This window comes from Hyla sarda, chromosome 1 (genome assembly GCF_029499605.1).
Source record: "Hyla sarda isolate aHylSar1 chromosome 1, aHylSar1.hap1, whole genome shotgun sequence".
In the NCBI taxonomy this organism is placed as follows: Eukaryota; Metazoa; Chordata; class Amphibia; order Anura; family Hylidae; genus Hyla; species Hyla sarda.
In genome coordinates, this window is record NC_079189.1 from 597191696 (window position 1) to 597210605 (window position 18910).

Here is an 18910-nt window from a genome sequence, read left to right on the forward strand (position 1 = left end):
TATAAGGTTGCAGGGGCACCACAAAATGTAAATTACAAATTCACTATCACATGTTAAGTAATGTTTAATAGGGAATGCCTTCCCCGTTTTGGGGTGTACAAACTTCTCCCCTTTCTGAATATATTTGCAATTTATGCATCTCCGACAGGGAAAACATCCCTTGGATTGCACAGTAAGAAATTTCTGCGGACCTAATCTTGATTTCGCTACGTCAGCTTTTACCAGGCGGTCCCTTAAATTTCTAGCCCTCCGATAAGACATCAATGGAACGTTTTGTAGCTCAGGTATGTTAGGGTAACCCCCGCTTATAAGATGCCAGTGTTTTTTTATTTTTTGGGCAATCATCCCCGAGACCTCGTTATACGTAGAGATGAACGGGATCCGGGATGTCTGATCCTTTTTCCTCCTAGGCTGTCTCAAGCCCTGTCTCTCCTCCTGTAATTTCTGTTTTTGTTGTTCTACTATCTCTATGGGTTAACCTCTAGAGATAAACTGAGATGTCATTTTATCCAAGGCCTTATCTAACTTTTCCTCAGTGTCTACAATCCTATTTGCACGTAAAAATTGACTATAGGGTAATGATTTAATCATTGCCCTAGGATGACATGAGTCAAATTTCAACAAGGTATTGCAGTCAGTAGGTTTGCAAAATAGGTCTGTTGATAACCTATCGTTCTCCACTAGAATTTCCGTATCTAAAAATTGTATTTTGTGTCTAGAATGAGATAGAGTAAATTGTAAATTACTATCTATACCATTCAGATACGATTGAAAATCCATAAGGTCACTTTCTGTGCCCTTCCAAATCAAAAAAATATCATCTATGTAGCGCCACCACCCCAAGATCCTGGGGTGGTGGCGCTACATAGATGATATTTTTTTGATTTGGAAGGGCACAGAAAGTGACCTTATGGATTTTCAATCGTATCTGAATGGTATAGATAGTAATTTACAATTTACTCTATCTCATTCTAGACACAAAATACAATTTTTAGATACGGAAATTCTAGTGGAGAACGATAGGTTATCAACAGACCTATTTTGCAAACCTACTGACTGCAATACCTTGTTGAAATTTGACTCATGTCATCCTAGGGCAATGATTAAATCATTACCCTATAGTCAATTTTTACGTGCAAATAGGATTGTAGACACTGAGGAAAAGTTAGATAAGGCCTTGGATAAAATGACATCTCAGTTTATCTCTAGAGGTTACCCCATAGAGATAGTAGAACAACAAAAACAGAAATTACAGGAGGAGAGACAGGGCTTGAGACAGCCTAGGAGGAAAAAGGATCAGACATCCCGGATCCCGTTCATCTCTACGTATAACGAGGTCTCGGGGATGATTGCCCAAAAAATAAAAAAACACTGGCATCTTATAAGCGGGGGTTACCCTAACATACCTGAGCTACAAAACGTTCCATTGATGTCTTATCGGAGGGCTAGAAATTTAAGGGACCGCCTGGTAAAAGCTGACGTAGCGAAATCAAGATTAGGTCCGCAGAAATTTCTTACTGTGCAATCCAAGGGATGTTTTCCCTGTCGGAGATGCATAAATTGCAAATATATTCAGAAAGGGGAGAAGTTTGTACACCCCAAAACGGGGAAGGCATTCCCTATTAAACATTACTTAACATGTGATAGTGAATTTGTAATTTACATTTTGTGGTGCCCCTGCAACCTTATATACATAGGGGAGACAAAATGTGAATTCAAAACTAGACTCAATCAGCACCGGTACACAATTAGAAAAAAAAGGATTGACCTTCCGGTATCCAAGCACTTTTTGGATGCAGGCCACTCTGAACGTGATCTAAAGTGTATGGTGGTAGACCACATCCCGCCACTCAAGAGAGGTGGGGATAGGGTCACCATCCTACAAAAAAGAGAATTGCGATGGATCTTTGAATTAAACTCACTCAAACCAAATGGTTTAAATGTCGAATTTGTGGTCCCCCCAAAAATGGTTTGATGAGAGATTGCTGCACCATGGGGCATAGCCACTTGATGTTGACGGTGTCCAGGTTGCTATAAATATGTACAAGTGAGAACGTATACGAATATTTATTATTAATTCTTTTTTTTCTTCTTTTTTTAGATTTTCAAGATTTTGTCATGGTGCCACAAGATCACTGAATAGCCAAATATTGCGCCTGGGTCCGCAGTCTTCTATATATGTATTTTTATAAATAATCTTTTTTCTGTAGCATATAATTGTTTATTCCTTTTTTTATTGGAGATGTTGATGTCAGTATAGTGTGGTGCCATGGTTCCATATAAATTCATAAAAATTTTTTATTTTCTTCTTAACATCATTTACATTAGAGGTACTCCCATACATCACTCTACAGATACCCCAATGAGTGGCATGTGGATGATAGGGAGCCTGGGGACACTGTCTCCCATATAACAATAGTGTCCTGGTAAGAGACTCTATGGACCATAGGGGGAGGGATTCACTCCCAGTGGATCAGGAGTATTGTGATACAGGGGGTACTTAATTGTATCCTTTGATACACAGCCAGGTACACAAATTAATGAGGAGACTGCTGTGTTCCGGCCCCGTGACTGTATTATTGCAAGTGACTATTGTATGTATGTAGGGGTTTACTGGGAGTTACCTAGTGTTCCTATGTTCACTGTATAAGATAGAACAACTGAATCGGTCATATATTAGTTTGCCAGTATCGGCACTTCTATATTTACCTTTTCTAAAATGGCGCCCGCAGCTTCAAATAACTAACGTACATGCGCAATAGAGTGCCATTGATTGGCTCTACATTACAATACACTTTAGCTAGACTCCTCCTGTTGGAGCCTAGCAACCATGACGCCACACTGTTATTGGTTAATATTCTCCTTACCCGGAAGTCTACATCCGGCAATGTTAGCCGGGGCTCCGGGGTTGCGGACAATGGCGGCGCACACGAGGTCAGTGGCGTGGTTGGCACCATGATAATTAATGTTTTTAACCTTATACACCTGTACACTGTCACTGTTGACACTTATGCTACACTTTTTTATGTCGATCCATAGAAGTGTGTTGGTAGATCGACACATATAATAACGTGCCAAATGCATGTTTAGAGCACTAGGAATACTATGTATAGTTACTATACTATATATGACTGTATATCACGGTTTTTATACTTTGTTTATATTTTGTTTTGATTGTGATGTCACTGATTATGCTAATGTGTGATGATGTCATTAATTGGGGAAGTGTGTATTTAAACCCCTCTGAATCACTTGTATGCACTTGAAAATGGCGGTGAGAGATCGCCGAAACGTTGTTTTTTACATCATGGAATAAATTCACGATTTTTGGATTATACCATCGTGGTGTGCTGCCTTTATCCATTTCATATCTAGCAAGAACCGGAGCACCGAGGTTCAACAGGCTTGCACCCATTTCACTATTCTGGATGTGCTGCTTTTTATGAATTTTCTATATATATATATAGATACTAGCTGAGTACCCGGCGCTGCCCGGTTTTTCATACCTTATCCTTGTGGGGAGGAAAAGCAATACAGGAGGAAGCTTTTGTCCTCATATCCCGTCTCCTTATCCAGACCTGAAATACCATCCTCATATCCCATCCTCATATCCCGTCCCCATATCCAGACCTCATATCCCTTCCTCATATCTTGACCACATATCCTTACTTCATATCCCGTCCTCAAATCCCATCCTCATATCCCGACCTCATATCCCATCCCTATATCCCATCCCCATATCCCGACCTCATATTCCGTCTCCATATCCTGCCCCCATATCCCGCCACAATATCACATCCCCATATCCTGCTCTCATATCCCGCCCCATATCCCGCTCTCATATCCTGTCCCCATATCTAATCCTCATATCTCGTTGTGTTAAAGATATCTAATCCTCATATCTCGTTGCGTTGTGGTAAAGATATTGTAAGCTGAATATAAAAGGGGTGTGAATTAAATGGTGGGCGTGTCTTTTTAAGATGGGGCATGGAATGTGTGAAGGGTGTGGCTTGCCGGCCGGACTGACGCATTCGCCAGTAGATGTAGAGTAAGGCATCAGAAGTCCTATTTAATTATATAACTTATGTTTACAATTAAACACCTATTTGTCACGAATATTACATTTATATTCTGAGCTCTTCCTTAACTCACAAACTATAAACTCCGTCCCTACTCTGCCATCCCCTCCTGTCTACTGAGGACCAGACCACTGATGTGGAAATGGGGAGCTCATATTACTCCTCATTAGATTTAAAGACAGCAGGAAGCCTTCTTCAGAACAGGCTCACAGCTGCCTTATCTGAAAAATAACATTTTTCATTATCTGGCTCTAATCAAAAAATTAAATATCTAGACGACACATTTACACTAAAAGGGGTTGTCCGGCAAAATAAACAATCTGTGTATGGTGTCAAAAAGTATAATAAAGCAATATACTAACAGAATGCTATTATCCATACTGAACAGATCTCACCATTTCAGCTCAGCTTCTGTCCCTGCTCCCCTCTCCCCTCCTGTCTGCTGAGGAAGGAACAGACCATTGAAGTGAAGAGGTGAGCTCATATTACTGCACACTAGACTGTAAGACAGAAGTAAGCCTGTTCTGTAAGAAACTACTGTGACTGAGAAAGGCTTCCTGTTGCCCTAAAATTTAATGAGAAGTAATATGAGCTCCCCCCCTTTACATCACTGGTTTGGTCCCCAGCAGACAGGAGGGGAGTTGGGAGCAGGGACAGGAGCTCTAAGTGAGAGAGCGCAACTGATATGGAGATATCTTTGCACTATGGTTAATAACATTATATTAGTAAGTTGCTTTATTATACTTTTTGATATCTTACACGGAATGTTTCTTTTGTCAAACCACCACTTTAGTGTGAATGTGTCGCCTAGATATTTTGTTTCCTGATTGGAGCCGGATACTGAAACATTTTATTTTTTTTCTAATGTGTTTCCATTTTCTGATTTGCATGTTAAGTCCATGAGCAAAACAGGTTTTGTAGAAATATACAAGCTTCAGGGTAAATGTATAGTAAATGTATATTTCTACTTAGCTGTTTTGCTTGTGGACTTAACAAATCACAGGGCTCGGTGAAGCTCTGCCTTAAAACACACAGGTGAACAGCATCATTATTTTTCTTAGAAGTTCCATTTCTTGAAGACCTCAAATGTCTTTCTAAAGGGAAGAGGAGGCTGATTTATGAGCGAAAGCTATTGCTATTGTGTGTAACTCTGTTATCTATACCATGGCTGGGAAGTACAGAATGGGAAGTCTCAGTTTAGTTTCAGGCCTAGTGGGCAAAATGGAAACTGCAGAATTTCAGGAGGATTTTAAAATATATAGTAGATAGCAAAATGGAACATTAGGAAAATAAAATCACCCAAAATTCTTAAAAAATATGGTTAAAGGGGTTTCTTTCAAAAACTGCTCCCCGTCTGTCTCCAGGTTGGGTGTGGTTCTGCAGCTCAGTTCCATTGAAGTGAATGGAGCTAAGTTGTAATACCGCACCCAACCTGGAGACAGACAGGGAGCGGTTTTTAAAAGAAATTATCTCTGTTTTTCGATTCCTGGATAACCCCTTGAACATCAAAAACTTGATTTAAACATTTTATAATGACACATTTCTATAACAGTGTTACTTTAATTTTAATTTAAAGCCCATGATGCCAAGTTACAATACAGTGTATTTGGCTTCTATTACCTCTGTGCACAGTTTTGTCCCGTTTTCATGCACAGGATCCAGACACAGAAGTGCTGTAGCACAAGTCTTTTCATTTTACTGTTGTATTCCATGCAGCCAGAATGCAGCCAATGCAGCCAATGTGTCATAAATCCCATGGTCTCCAGGGGGCGTGGCTATGCTGCAGTGGGTAGGCGGATAGCATTACTTTAGTATCCACCCACTACAGTATAGCCACACCCCCATGAGACCACGTGACTTATGACAAAACAGAGGTACACATAATAGCTGTTGCTTACAGATCAGCCTCCCTCTCCATGAAGAATGACCTCTGAAAAGTAATGTTAACTTTTGACATGTCTCCATGTTTTTTGACATGAAGTCCAGTTTAACATCTACAAAACTGTACCCTCTCACTTACATCTGTTTTCTAGAACTTTCAAGTGAAACTTTTTTCCCCGCTGGATATTATAGGGATTCAGTCATAGCAGGTGGCAGCTTACTATTGTAAGTAGTGTACATATTCTGACAGATTAGGCTACAATGATCACATGGAAAATGCAGGAAAAGTGTAGAGGATACATGTCTAAACTGAAAGTGTTTCTGCAAACTGAAAGTGTTTCTGCAAACCAATTAAATGGTGTCATGTATCTGACAATCTCTGTACAGCTTTACCTAAAGTCGGTGCACTTCCAAATGCTAAGGTTCCTGGAAAGAAAATAGATACTACTATTCATCTATATCAGTGGTCTCCAACCTGTGGACCTCCAGATGTTGCAAAACTACAACTCCCAGCATGCCCGGACAGCCGTTGGCTGTCCGGGCATGCTGGAAGTTGTAGTTTTGCAACATCTGGAGGTCCGCAGGTTGGAGACCACTGATATAGATGAATATTACCAAATGTCTAATGAGCTGAAAGATCTGCTTATAAACCCTACCTGACGATGGCGAACTCCCAAATACAGGGATTCCTGCAAGAAAATAGATTATATCTATTATTCAACATCTACAAATCAGTACGAGCACAGACGTGTTACTGTTTTCTGGATCCTTCCTCACAATTCACTGACTTTTTTCTGCTTGAATACACATAAAGGAGGCAGCAGCTCAGTAATAATAATGTGCACATTGGGGACGTATTCAAAACTTTTAAAGTCATTTTTTTACCAAGTTCCTCAGACATGTCAAAAGTTTTGATCAGTTGGGGTCTTCGTATTTCACAGGACAGCCCTATTGTAAGTCTATGGGCCAGTCCAGCGAAGCAGGATAGAGATCAATGTGAGTCGGGGAGTGAAGTGCGCTACTGTTTGCTTCTTCCCGCTCGTTATAATTACCTGAAGTAGAGGCACTTCCAAATGCTAAAGTTCCTGGGAAGAAAACAGATCTTATTATAATATAGATGCATATTACCAAATGTCTAATGGGTTGAAAGATCTGCTTATAAACCCTACCTGACGAGGGTGCAGTCCCAAATACTGGGATTCCTGCAAGAAAAATAGATTATATCTATTATTCAACATCTACAAATCAGTACGAGCACAGACGTGTTACTGTTTTCTGGATACTTCCTCACAATTCACTGACTTTTTTCTTATGAATACAGATATAGGAGGCAGCAGCTCAGTAATAGTAATTTGCACATTGGGGACGTATTACAAAACTTTTAAAGTCACTTTTTACCAAGTTTCACAGACATGTCAAAAGTTTTGATCAGTTGGGGTCTTAGTAATTCACAGGACAGCCCTATTATAAGTCTAAGGGCCCGTCCAGCGAAGCAGGATAGAGATCAATGTGAGCCGGGGAGTGAAGTGCGCTACTGTGTGCTTCTTCCCGCTCGTTCTGATTACCTGAAGTAGAGGCACTTCCAAATGCTAAAGTTCCTGGGAAGAAAACAGATCTTATTATAATATAGATGCATATTACCAAATGTTTAATGGGTTGAAAGATCTGCTTATAAACCCTACCTGACGAGGGTGCACTACCAAATACAGGGGTTCCTGCTGGAAAAATGGATTATAGTCCTGGCTGTTAATGTTTGCATCCATGAAATTTTTCAACAAAATGAAGTATTTCTCACAGAAAAAGATTGCAGTAACACATGTTTTGCTATACACATGTTTATTCCCTTTGTGTGTATTGGAACTAAACCAAAAAAGGAGGAGAAAAAAAGCATATTGGACATAATGTTACCAAACTCCAAAAATGGTCAGGACAAAAAATCAGGGCTGTAGAGTCGGAGTCGAGGAGTAGGAGTCGGACTAAGTTTAGGGTACATGGAGTCGGAGTCGGCAAACAATGCACCGACTCTGACTCCGACTCCTACTAAATTTAGATTGGAATAAAAACTAAAAAAAACAAGTTTAAATGTCCCAATTCACAAAAAGTTATAATTAATGACTTCTCTACTGTAAGAATAAAGGCCAATGCATGCAGTGCCTCACATAACCACAAAATGAACACATTAGGTGACCGTGAAGAAGTATGCTTTTCATGTGCTTTACTATATGGCATGCAACGCACAATTAGAAGCGGCAATACTTCTATTTTCCATAGTGTTGTGTTCTGCTGTTACAGGGAAACCATGGGTAACCTAGCCTCTCACTGATAAGGGATTAAGTAAATATGTTTTTTTGCAGGACTAGAGACACTTGTATAAGTGAAGGAAATGGAGGGTCAATAGTTCAAGACTGAAGCTGTAAACCATTGGAAAAACTGCTGCCATTCAGCTAAGGCTATAAAAACTTGTAAACACCGATTGTTAGCTTAAAGGGGTACTCCACCCCTAGACATCTTATCCCCTATCCAAAGGATAGGGGATAAGATGTCAGATCACCAGGGTCCCGCTGTTGGGGACCCCCGGGATCGCCGCTGCGGCACCGCGCTATCATTACTGCACAGACTTGCCATAGACTTGCATTTAGGGGGCGGGCCGTGATGTCACAATGGTCGGAGCCATGATGTCACGCTGCTCCGTCCCCTGTATCGCCCGTCATTACGTACAGAGCGAACTCGCTCTGTGCAATAATGATAGCGGGTGCCGCAGCGGCGATCCCGGGGGTCCCAAGCAGCGGGACCCCGGCCATCTGACATCTTATCCCCTATCCTTTGGATAGAAGATAAGATGTCTAAGGGCGGAGTACCCCTTTAAACTTTAAACATGACTATGGGATTCTACTAGGGAAATCATGTTTTATAATAAAAACCCCTTCCTGGATCCTCCCACTGCCCTATCTTCAGCAGCAGATCAGCAGACAAAAAAGAGAAGGCAGCAGCTTCTGCCCAACTACCTCTCTCTGCTAGAAGAGCTTAGAAGAACTTGGTGGAACAGCTTCTTTCATTCAACATTTACGGCCATGACTGTATATCTATTATTCAACATCTACAAATCAGTGCGAGCACAGACATGTTTCTGTTTTCTGGATCCTTCCTCACAATTCACTGACTTTTTCCTGCTTGAATACAGATATAGGAGGCAGCAGCTCAGTAATAGTAATGTGCACATTGGGGGATGTCTTCAAAACTTTTTACCAAGTTTCACAGACATCTCAAAAGTTTTGATCAGTCGGGGTCTTCACAGGACAGCCCTGTTATAATTCTATGGGCCAGTCTAGTGAAGCAGGAGGGAGATCAATGTGAGCAGGGGAGTGAAGTGCACTATTGTGTACTTCTTCCCGCTTGTTATAATTACCTGAAGTAGAAGCACTTCCAAATGCTAAGGTTCCTAGGAAGAAAACAGAACTTATTATATAGATGCATATTGCCAAATGTCTTATGGGTTGAAAGATCTGCTTATAAACCCTACCTGATGAGGGCGCAGTCCCAAATACAGGGGTTCCTGCAAGAAAAATGGATTATATCTATTATTTAACATCTACAAATCACTCCGTGCTTCACAGGACAACCCCATCATAAATCTATGGGCCCGTCCAGTGAAGCAGTATAGAGATCAATGTGAACCGGGGAGTGAACTACTGTGTGCTTCTTCCTGCTCGTTTTGATTACCTGAAGTAGAGGTACTTCCAAATGCTAAGGTTCCTGGAAAGAAAATAGATAATATTATTATATAGATGAACATTACTAAATGTCTAATGGGCTGAAAGATCTGCTTATAAACCCTACCTGACGAGGGCACACTCCCAAATACTGGGATTCCTGCAATAAAAATAGATTATATCTATTATTCAACATCTACAAATCATTGCGAGCACAGACGTGTTACTGTTTTCTGGATCCTTCCTCACAATTCACTGACTTTTTTCTGATGAATACATATATAGGAGGCAGCAGGTCAGTAATAGTAATGTGCACATTGGGGACGTATTCAAAACGTATTCAAGTCACTTTTTACCAAAATTTACAGACATGTCAAAAGTTTTGATCAGTCAGGGTCTTAATACTTCACAGGACAGCCCTATTATAAGTCTAAGGGTCCGTCCAGCGAAGCAGGATAGAGATCAATGTGAGTCGGGGAGTGAAGTGCGCTGCTGTGTGCTTCTTCCCGCTCGTTATAATTACCTGAAGTAGAGGCACTTCCAAATGCTAAGGTTCCTGGGAAGAAAACAGAACTTATTATTAAATAGATGCATATTACCAAATGTCTGATGGGTTGAAAGATTTGCTTATAAACCCTACCTGACGAGGGTGCAGTCCCAAATACAGGGGTTCCTGCAAGAAAAATAGATTATATCTATTATTGAACATCTACAAATTGCTCAGTGCTTCACAGGACAACCCCATTATAAGTCTATGGGCCCGTCCAGTGAAGCAGTGTAGAGATCAATGTGAACCAGGGAGTGAAGTGCGCTACTGTGTGCTTCTTCCCGCTCGTTTTGATTACCTGAAGTAGAGGCACTTCCAAATGCTAAGGTTCCTGGAAAGAAAATAGATATTATGTTATAGATAAATATTACCAAATGTCTAATGGGCTGAAAGATCTGCTTATAAACCCTACCTGACGAGGGCGCACTCCCAAATAAAGGGGTTCCTGAAAGCAAAAGGGATTAAATCTTTTATTTAACATCTACAAATCACTCAGCACTTCACAGGACAACCCCATTATAAATCTATGGGCCCATCCAGTAAAGCAGTATAGAGATCAATGTGAGCCGGGGAGTGAAGTGCGCTACTGTGTGCTTCTTCCTGCTCGTTTTGATTACCTGAAGTAGAGGCACTTCCAAATGCTAAGGTTCCTGGAAAGAAAATAGATATTGTGATATAGATAAATATTACCAGATGTCTAATGGGCTGAAAGATCTGCTTATAAACCCTACCTGACGAGGGCGCACTCCCAAATACAGGGGTTCCTGCAAAATAAAAAATAATAGGTTATATCTGTTATTTAACATCTACACATGTTTCTGTTTTCTGGACCCTTTGTCACAATTCACTGATTTATTATGTTAGAATACAGATATGAAAATGTGATGAGAAACCAAAAAGGCCATATTAAAATAACTATAAACACAGATTTTTGAATATGTTCCCCAGTGTATTATATAAGGCCAAATAAAAGAGCTGGAGTCAATGAGGGGTACCTGCATCTGTAGAGCGCGCACTTCCAAAAAGTGTTGCTGCAAGACAAGTAAATGATGTCATACAACATGATGTGCCAAAAATATGCAGAACATTAGTTTATTATGATCCCGGGAAGACTATTCTAATATGATCTACAGTGCTTGAAAGTTTGAACCCTTCAAAATTTTCTATAGTTCGCCATTTATTTGACCTAAAACTTCAGATCAGATTTTCTAAAAGGAGATAAAGAGAAGCAAATCAAATAAATAAATATAAAATAAAATATATTAGACTTTATTTGAAAGTTTTTTTTAATTTATTGATGAAAATGGTGCAACATAACATGGAAGATCTGCTGCTGCTCCGGGTAATACGTTGCGTAATCCATTATCAACCTTACACACAGGGTTTTCTGGTGGCAGCCCTGTGTGTGCAATGAGTTTTGGAGGCGAGGCAGCACGCCTCCAAAACTCACTGCACACACAGGACTGCCACCGGAAAGCCCTGTGTATGGTGATTGGGGTTGCGCAGCGTATTTTTCGCTGCAGCAGCAGATTTTCTGCTTCAGTGGAATACGCTGTGTAAGCGGCACGTGGGACCATACCCTAAAGGTGAAATTAACGTTAGGGTGTTGTCAATCAATGAAATGACAGGTGTCAAGTGTGAGCGGGAGACCTGTTCTATTTTAAGAAAAGGGATCTATCGAAGTTTGATCTTCACAACAACATGTGTCAATGGAAGTGTATCATGGCATGAATGAAGGAGAATTCAGAGAACCTCAGAAGAAGAGTTGTTGATGCTCATCAGGCTTGGAAAGGTTAGAAAGCCATCTCTAAAGAGTTTGGATTTCACCAATCCACAGTCAGAAAGATTGTGTACAATCCATTGAAGTTCAAGACTATGAAGACTATCAAGAGCAGTCTGCCAGGCTACAAAAGGAAAGCAATGTTAGAAATGAGCTTTAAATGGGCACTCTCATTCAAAAATTTTTTTGCTATTGCACTCCTTATGGTAAATAAAAAATCTTTCTAATGGACTTTGTTTAAAAAAAATTTAGTTTTCTGTTTTATTTGTGTTCAATCTCTTCAGGACACAGGGCGTATGGATACGCCCTGCATTCTGAGTCCTTAAGGACACAGGGCGTATCCATACGCCCGTGGGAAATCCGGTCCCCACCGCTAGCCGCTTGGGGACCGGAGCCGGATCCCTGCTGAAATCATTCAGCAGGCATCCCGGCACATCGCCCAGGGGGGTCCTGAGACCCCCCCCCATGTCGGCGATCAGAGAAAATCGCATGTCAATTCAGACATGCGATTTTCTCCAAGTCGGGGCTGATTGGGTCTCTGGTGACCCGATCACCCGGAAAATAGGGCTGATTGGAGTTTTCAGCAACAGCCCCGATCAGCCTAAGGAATAGGAGTGAGGTCGCAGAGCTGCGATCTCCTCCTATCCTCTGCCATTAGTCAGAACGGAGTTCTGACCAATGGCAGCGCAGTTCTGCCCGCCCCTGGATGTCGAGGGGATCTGGGAAGAAGATGGAGGCCGTACCTGCAGGAGAAGGTGCCTGGGGACCTGGGATCTTCGCTGGAGCCTGCTGGATACTTGCTCAGGTAGGGAATCGATGGTGGGGGGGGATGAATTGATTGAAAGTGAAAGTAAAACGATCTTTACTGTGGCAACCACTAGGAAGGCCAAACTGCAACTCCCAGCATGCCCAGACAGCTGTCTGGGCATGCTGGGAGTTGTAGTTTTGCAACATCTGAAGGGTCACAGTTTGGAGACCACTGTTACAGTGGTGCCCAAACGGTAAGCCCTCCAGATGTTGCCAAACTACAACTCTCAGCATGCCTGGACTGCCCAGGCATGCTGGGAATTGTAGTTCTGTAACATCTGTCCCTTCAGATTTAGCAATTATGAAATTTTTGAAAATTGCTGCTCTACTTTGAAGCCCTCTAATTTTTTCAAAAAGCAAAAGTATGTCCATTTTATGATGCCAACATGAAGTGGACATATTGTATTTGTGAAGAAAAAATTTATTGTGAATATCAATTTTCCTTACAAGTAGAGAGCTTCAAAGTTAGAAAAATGCTAAATTTTCAAAATTTTCATGAAATTTGGGGATTTTTCACCAAAAAAGGATGCAAGTAACACCGAAAATTTACCACCAAAATAAAGTAGAATATGTCACGAAAAACTCTCGCAGAATCAGAATATTCGGTAAAAGCGTTTTCGCGTTATTAATTCGTAAAGTGACGGTGGTCAGAATTGCGAAAAAGGGCTCAGTCCTTAAGGTGAAAAAGGGCTGCGTCCTTAAGGGGTTAAAAAAGCTGCCACTAGATGACTCCCTACTTGTCCAGAGCACATTTTCCCCCATCTCTTGCACAGACTTTGGACTGCTGCTGGCCTTGCAGAAGTCCAAAATCAGGAAATGTAGTCTGGAGTGCTGAGGGGTGTGTGTGCAGCCTTAGCCAATCATAGCAACACACTGAATGGTTCTGGGCTGTGTGTAGCAAAGTAAGAGAGGAAGTTTTCCCCTGTATGGCTTCAGATGATGTCACACCTGCTGGGTAATACAGAGCAATATCAAGGTAGAAAACTAACAAATAATAAAAATAAAGGCAGGGGGTAATTTATGATGATGGGGCAGTGAACTGGGAGGATTTTAAAATTTAACAAGATCATGAGAGGTACTCTTTAAAGCATGGCATGACAAATCCTGGGCACCAGGTCACCACGGCAACTAATAATTTCATTATGGAACCCAGGATTTTGTTAGCCCTGTCCATTGTTTAGAAAAACAAACTGTTTTACTTACCTCCGCCTCTGGTCCTGCGTTGTTCCCCCATTCTGCCTGCAGTTGACCCATCAGGTGTTACAGGAGCAGCAGATGTCGAATGTCCGTCGCAGCCAATCAGAGGCCTTGGTTGTGACGTACTAGAGCTGGGCGGTATGACCAAAAATGTGTATCACAGTATTTTTGTACATTATAGCGGTTCCACAGTATGTGAGCGATCCAGCGTTGCGAGCCTCATGCTGCTTCCTGGGGACGGAGACGTCACAGAGCCGTCAGCCTATCACCGGCCGCAGCGATGTCCCGCCTCGGCTGGTGATAGGCTGATCGTACTGTCATGTAAGAAGCCGGCCGGCTCCTTACATGACAGTGCGCTCAGCCTATCACCGGGGAGTACCCCTTTAAAGGTCTTTCTCACATTAGCTTATGTAAATGAGTCCACCATCAGGACACTGAACAAGAATGGTGTGCATGGCAGGATTGCTAATGCTCTCTTAAAAGAACATTGCTGCCCGTCTGCAGTTTGCTTAAGATTACCTGAACAAGCTAAGGCTGTTTTGTGAATGGATAAAACCAAAATAGAGCTTTTAACTTTCAATGAAAATAATTATGTTTAGAGAAAGGAACAAAGTGCACTTTTATTTTGTTGCATGTGGTCCCGGACATCTCGCCATGATTGATTAAACAATGAATTCTGAATTATACCAGCAAATTCAAAAGGAAAATGTCAGGTCATTTGTAAATGTTGAATCTCAAAAGATTGTGCGAGACTTGTAGCAAGACAACAACCCTAAACACACAACTGGTTCTACCAAAGAATAGTTAAAGGGGTACTCCAGTGGAGTAACAATTTTTTGTAATCAACTGGTGCCAGAAAGTTATAAAGATTTGTAAATGACTTCTATTTAAAAATCTTAATCCTTCCAGTACTTATCAGCTGTATAGGTATTTTCTGTCTGACCACAGTGCTCTCTGCTGACACTACTGTCCATGTCAGGAACTGTCCAGAGTAGGAGAGGTTTCCTATGGAGATTTGTTCCTGTTCTAGAAAGTTCCTGACATGGACAGAGGTGTCAGCAGAGAGCACTGTGGTCAGACTGGAAAGAAGTACACAACTTCCTTTGGAGCATACAGCAGCTGATAAGTACTGGAAGGATTAAGATTTTTAAATGGGAGATATTTACAAATCTGTTTAACTTTTTGGCATTAGTTGATTTAATTTTTGTTTTCTCCACCGGAGTACCCCTTTAAAGAAAAGAAAAGGTAAATGTCAATGTCCTCACCATAATCCAATAGGAATGATGAGGTAGGATGTGAAGTGAGCTGAACGCAGCTGAAGCTTTTTGTACAGAGAAATTGGTTTGTTTATTTGATTTGATTCTCTTTATCTATGTTTAGATAGCCGAATTTATTTAGAAATACAGAAGTTTTTGATGGATTTACAAGCACCACAGTAAATTAGACATGAATGAGATAGTGATGCCTACCAGAAGGGGGGTTACCTCCAAATGCAAAGGTTCCTGGGAAGGAAATACCATATGATTATACCATATAACTTGTGTTTTATATTACATATCTACACATCGATTTGACCTAGTGTGGTAAGGACAGTATTGGACATCATCGGTAAAAAACAGTTAGAGGGGCCATGGTGACCCCTGTCCACTACTGAAAGAGTCGAAAATGGGCACCTGAGCACCAGAATTGGACCATAGAGCAATAGAAGAAGGCAGCCTGATCTGATAAGTCACATTTCACATCATGTGGACAGCCAGGTATGTGACCTACCAGGGGAAGAGATGACGCCAAGAAGACATGGCGGTGGAGGCAAAGTGACGAGCAACATTCTGCCGGAAACCTTGGCTCCTGGCATTCATGTTACTGTGACACTTTCCTAAAGCACCTTCCTAAACATTCTACAGACTACCCCAGCAATAACATCAATTGAGTTAGTGAAGCGTACCTGCTCCTGTGGAGGCTGCAATTCCAAAAAGTGTTCCTGCAAAAAAAGAAAATTATGTCAAAGATCCCAAAAAAAAACAAGAAAACAAAAAAAAAAAAAAAAAACAAGAAGCTAAAAAAATGTATTGTATCAAGAAATAATAAAATAAGTTGGCTGACTTAAAAATAATGTGCATATTGTCAAAGGTCTGATCAAAAATGATCGACCAGTCATTAAAGGCCATCTGTGGCTGAAAACAACTTATCTACTAGGATAGGGGATAAGTGTTTGATCATGGGGGGTCCGAACGGTGGGACACCCCACCATTTCTTGCACAGGGCCACGGCTCTCCCACGGCTCTCCCGTGCCGGAGGCATGCCAGCCGCAGAGTGACACCGCGGCCGATACGCCTCCTCCTTGTAGTTCTATGGGAGAGGCGGGGAGGCAGCGTTCATACCTCCCCGCCTCTCCCATAGAACTGTATGGGGAGGGGGCATAACCGTTGACCGCTCGAGGTCGACGCTACGTGCATTAGCGCTTACACTGAGCGCTAATGCAGGGGCCCCGTGCAGGAGATTGCGTGAAGGTCCCAGCGGTCGACCCCCTGCACTTATTCCCTTATCCTATTTATAACAAGATAGTGATGCCTACCAGAAGGGGGAGCACCTCCAAATGCAAAGGTTCCTGGGAAGAAAACAGTTATACAATAATATTAATTATACCATATAACTTGTGTCTTATATTACACGTCTACACCCAGTGTAGTAAGGACCTCATTGGCCATCATCAGTAAAGACTGGTCAGGGGGTAATGGTGACCCCTGTCCACCATTAAAAAAAAGAAAATTCATACATACACAGCAACTAAGTAAAGAAACCACGGCTGGTCCGCTATAACATAACACTACCAACAAAAATAGAACCAGAAAAATGTAAAATGACTTTTATTAACACATATGCAAAAAATACATACAATAAAAATAATAATAAAAAGAGGATAAAATAAGGCACTACAATAGCAGTCACAGAAGATGGGAGCAGGCAAGTGGTGGGGCCCTACATGGAGTACAGGGAATAACTGGTGTACCATAGAGAGTACAAATGTAAACATGGAAGAGGTCACTGGATATTATTGAAACATGTCTATAACAGTGACACATCAAAGAATGCCCTAAATGGGAAAGAGTACAATAAACAGAGAGTAGCCAAGGGAGAAATGCATGAGACACCATAAAGTCCTCCTGCCATGCAGCCACACACCTACCTCCTCCTACCCCAACGTACGTTTCGCCTGTGCTTCGTCAGGGGGCGTGTCTAAACCTCCTGCCAGGTGGGTATATATATCATCCCCATAGGCGTGCGCACGGGGTGTGCCTGGGCACACCCTAATCAAGCCCAGGCTCCCGTCAAATTCGGGATATCCAGGGAGCATAGGAATCGGGGGGACACATCCCCCCCAGAAAATCATGCAAGGGGGACAGATCATGGGGGAATCCTCCCCAGTTCTGCCGGCAGACTTTGCTGTATTATATGCTCCCTGGGTCTATTTAACCCAGGGAGGCATTTATAGCTGGTCACTCACGGCCGCAGCTTCTGAACTGTGCGCACACAGTTCAGAGAAGGCCGTGACCTCTTCCCAGACGCAGGCGCTGATGACGTCAATCATCAGCGCCTGCACTGTGGAGAAGAGAGAACGCGGCCCGGCTCTTCTGGAGATCGCTGCGTAGGACTAGGTGAGTTTTTTTTTTGTTATTTTCTTTGGTACTTTGGGATGGGGAATCGTGTGGGGTGGTGACACAATACACAGTGTTACTTCACACTTACTCTACTGCAGTTTTTCCCAACCAGGGTGCCTCCAGATGTTGCAGAACTACAACTCCCAGCATGCCTGGACAGCCTTTGGCTGTCCAGGCATGCTGGGAGTTGTAGTTTTGCAACACCTGGAGGCTCCCTGGTTGGGAAACACTGCTCTACTGGACCCTTTTCACACAGACACGCTATTATGCAGTTACTTCTATGAATTTTTATTACTGCTCTTTATTTTGCAGTCCAATTATATGTGAGTTATATCTGTATTCACCTGTATGTTCTATGTTGTGTCTTGTTATGTATGTCTATGTCGGCCGATCCCCTTGGTGCAGTTTGCGCATACTCGGGATGTTCGCATCCTGTTATGTGCCTAGATCGCACTGCTACTAGTACTTCCCCACTGCGATACGGCGCGGGTACCGCCCCTTGTCATTCTAGCTGTGATGTGCGGACTCCTCCGATCATGTGACCGCCCAGTGATGATGCGGGATCACATGACCGGTCTCTGGTCATGTGACCAGGAAGTCTTCGAGCTCATCCAGCCCAGTACTTCCTCAATTGTGGCGCGCAGTGATGATGCGCTAGTCGCATCTCATTATACAGCACCATACTAGGAGGTGAGATAAACAGGTGTGACTTATTACTGGCGATCAGATAGAGAGGTAGGTCCAGTGGTATGAGGGGCAATGAAGGCCTCTTATTGGATTAGACAACTATCAATCATCTAGAGGAGGGACACCATTGGTGAAGTGATGATATATATACCCACCTGGCAGGAGGTTTAGACACGCCCCCTGACGAAGCACAGGCGAAACGTACGTTGGGGTAGGAGGAGGTAGGTGTGTGGCTGCATGGCAGGAGGACTTTATGGTGTCTCATTCATTTCTCCCTTGGCTACTCTCTGTTTATTGTACTCTTTCCCATTTAGGACATTCTTTGATGTGTCACTGTTACATTATTTGTTACCCATATGTTTATAGACCTGTTTCAATAATATCCAGTGACCTCTTCCATGTTTACATTTGTACTCTCTATGGTACACCAGTTATTCCCTGTACTCCATGTAGGGCTACACCACTTGCCTGCTCCCATCTTCTGTGACTGCTATTGTAGTGCCTTATTTTATCCTCTTTTTATTATTATTTTTATTGTATGTCTTTTTTGCATATGTGTTAAT

The 18910-nt window shown here is 42.1% G+C and overlaps 1 protein-coding gene across 13 annotated transcripts in view; it reads right to left on the minus strand.

The window, feature by feature from the left end:
- The window catches only part of LOC130295952 (von Willebrand factor A domain-containing protein 5A-like), an 82200-nt gene that overhangs the window by 18400 nt on the left and 44890 nt on the right, over nucleotides 1–18910 (minus strand). For 5 of the 13 annotated variants that reach the window (XM_056547345.1, XM_056547382.1, XM_056547372.1 and 2 more), the window contains 19 exons: nucleotides 16577–16609; nucleotides 15947–15982; nucleotides 15471–15503; nucleotides 11213–11248; nucleotides 10949–10981; nucleotides 10835–10867; nucleotides 10516–10662; nucleotides 10311–10343; nucleotides 10194–10226; nucleotides 9798–9830; nucleotides 9681–9713; nucleotides 9481–9513; nucleotides 9367–9399; nucleotides 7643–7678; nucleotides 7526–7558; nucleotides 7130–7162; nucleotides 7013–7045; nucleotides 6617–6649; nucleotides 6354–6386 (listed from right to left, as the gene is read on the minus strand). In XM_056547345.1, the coding sequence (XP_056403320.1) occupies nucleotides 6354–6386; nucleotides 6617–6649; nucleotides 7013–7045; nucleotides 7130–7162; nucleotides 7526–7558; nucleotides 7643–7678; nucleotides 9367–9399; nucleotides 9481–9513; nucleotides 9681–9713; nucleotides 9798–9830; nucleotides 10194–10226; nucleotides 10311–10343; nucleotides 10516–10662; nucleotides 10835–10867; nucleotides 10949–10981; nucleotides 11213–11248; nucleotides 15471–15503; nucleotides 15947–15982; nucleotides 16577–16609 (750 nt within the window). The remainder of the gene's footprint in view (nucleotides 1–6353; nucleotides 6387–6616; nucleotides 6650–7012; nucleotides 7046–7129; nucleotides 7163–7525; nucleotides 7559–7642; nucleotides 7679–9366; nucleotides 9400–9480; nucleotides 9514–9680; nucleotides 9714–9797; nucleotides 9831–10193; nucleotides 10227–10310; nucleotides 10344–10515; nucleotides 10663–10834; nucleotides 10868–10948; nucleotides 10982–11212; nucleotides 11249–15470; nucleotides 15504–15946; nucleotides 15983–16576; nucleotides 16610–18910) is intronic. The other 8 variants (XM_056547363.1, XM_056547327.1, XM_056547335.1 and 5 more) reach the window with 8 other exon arrangements.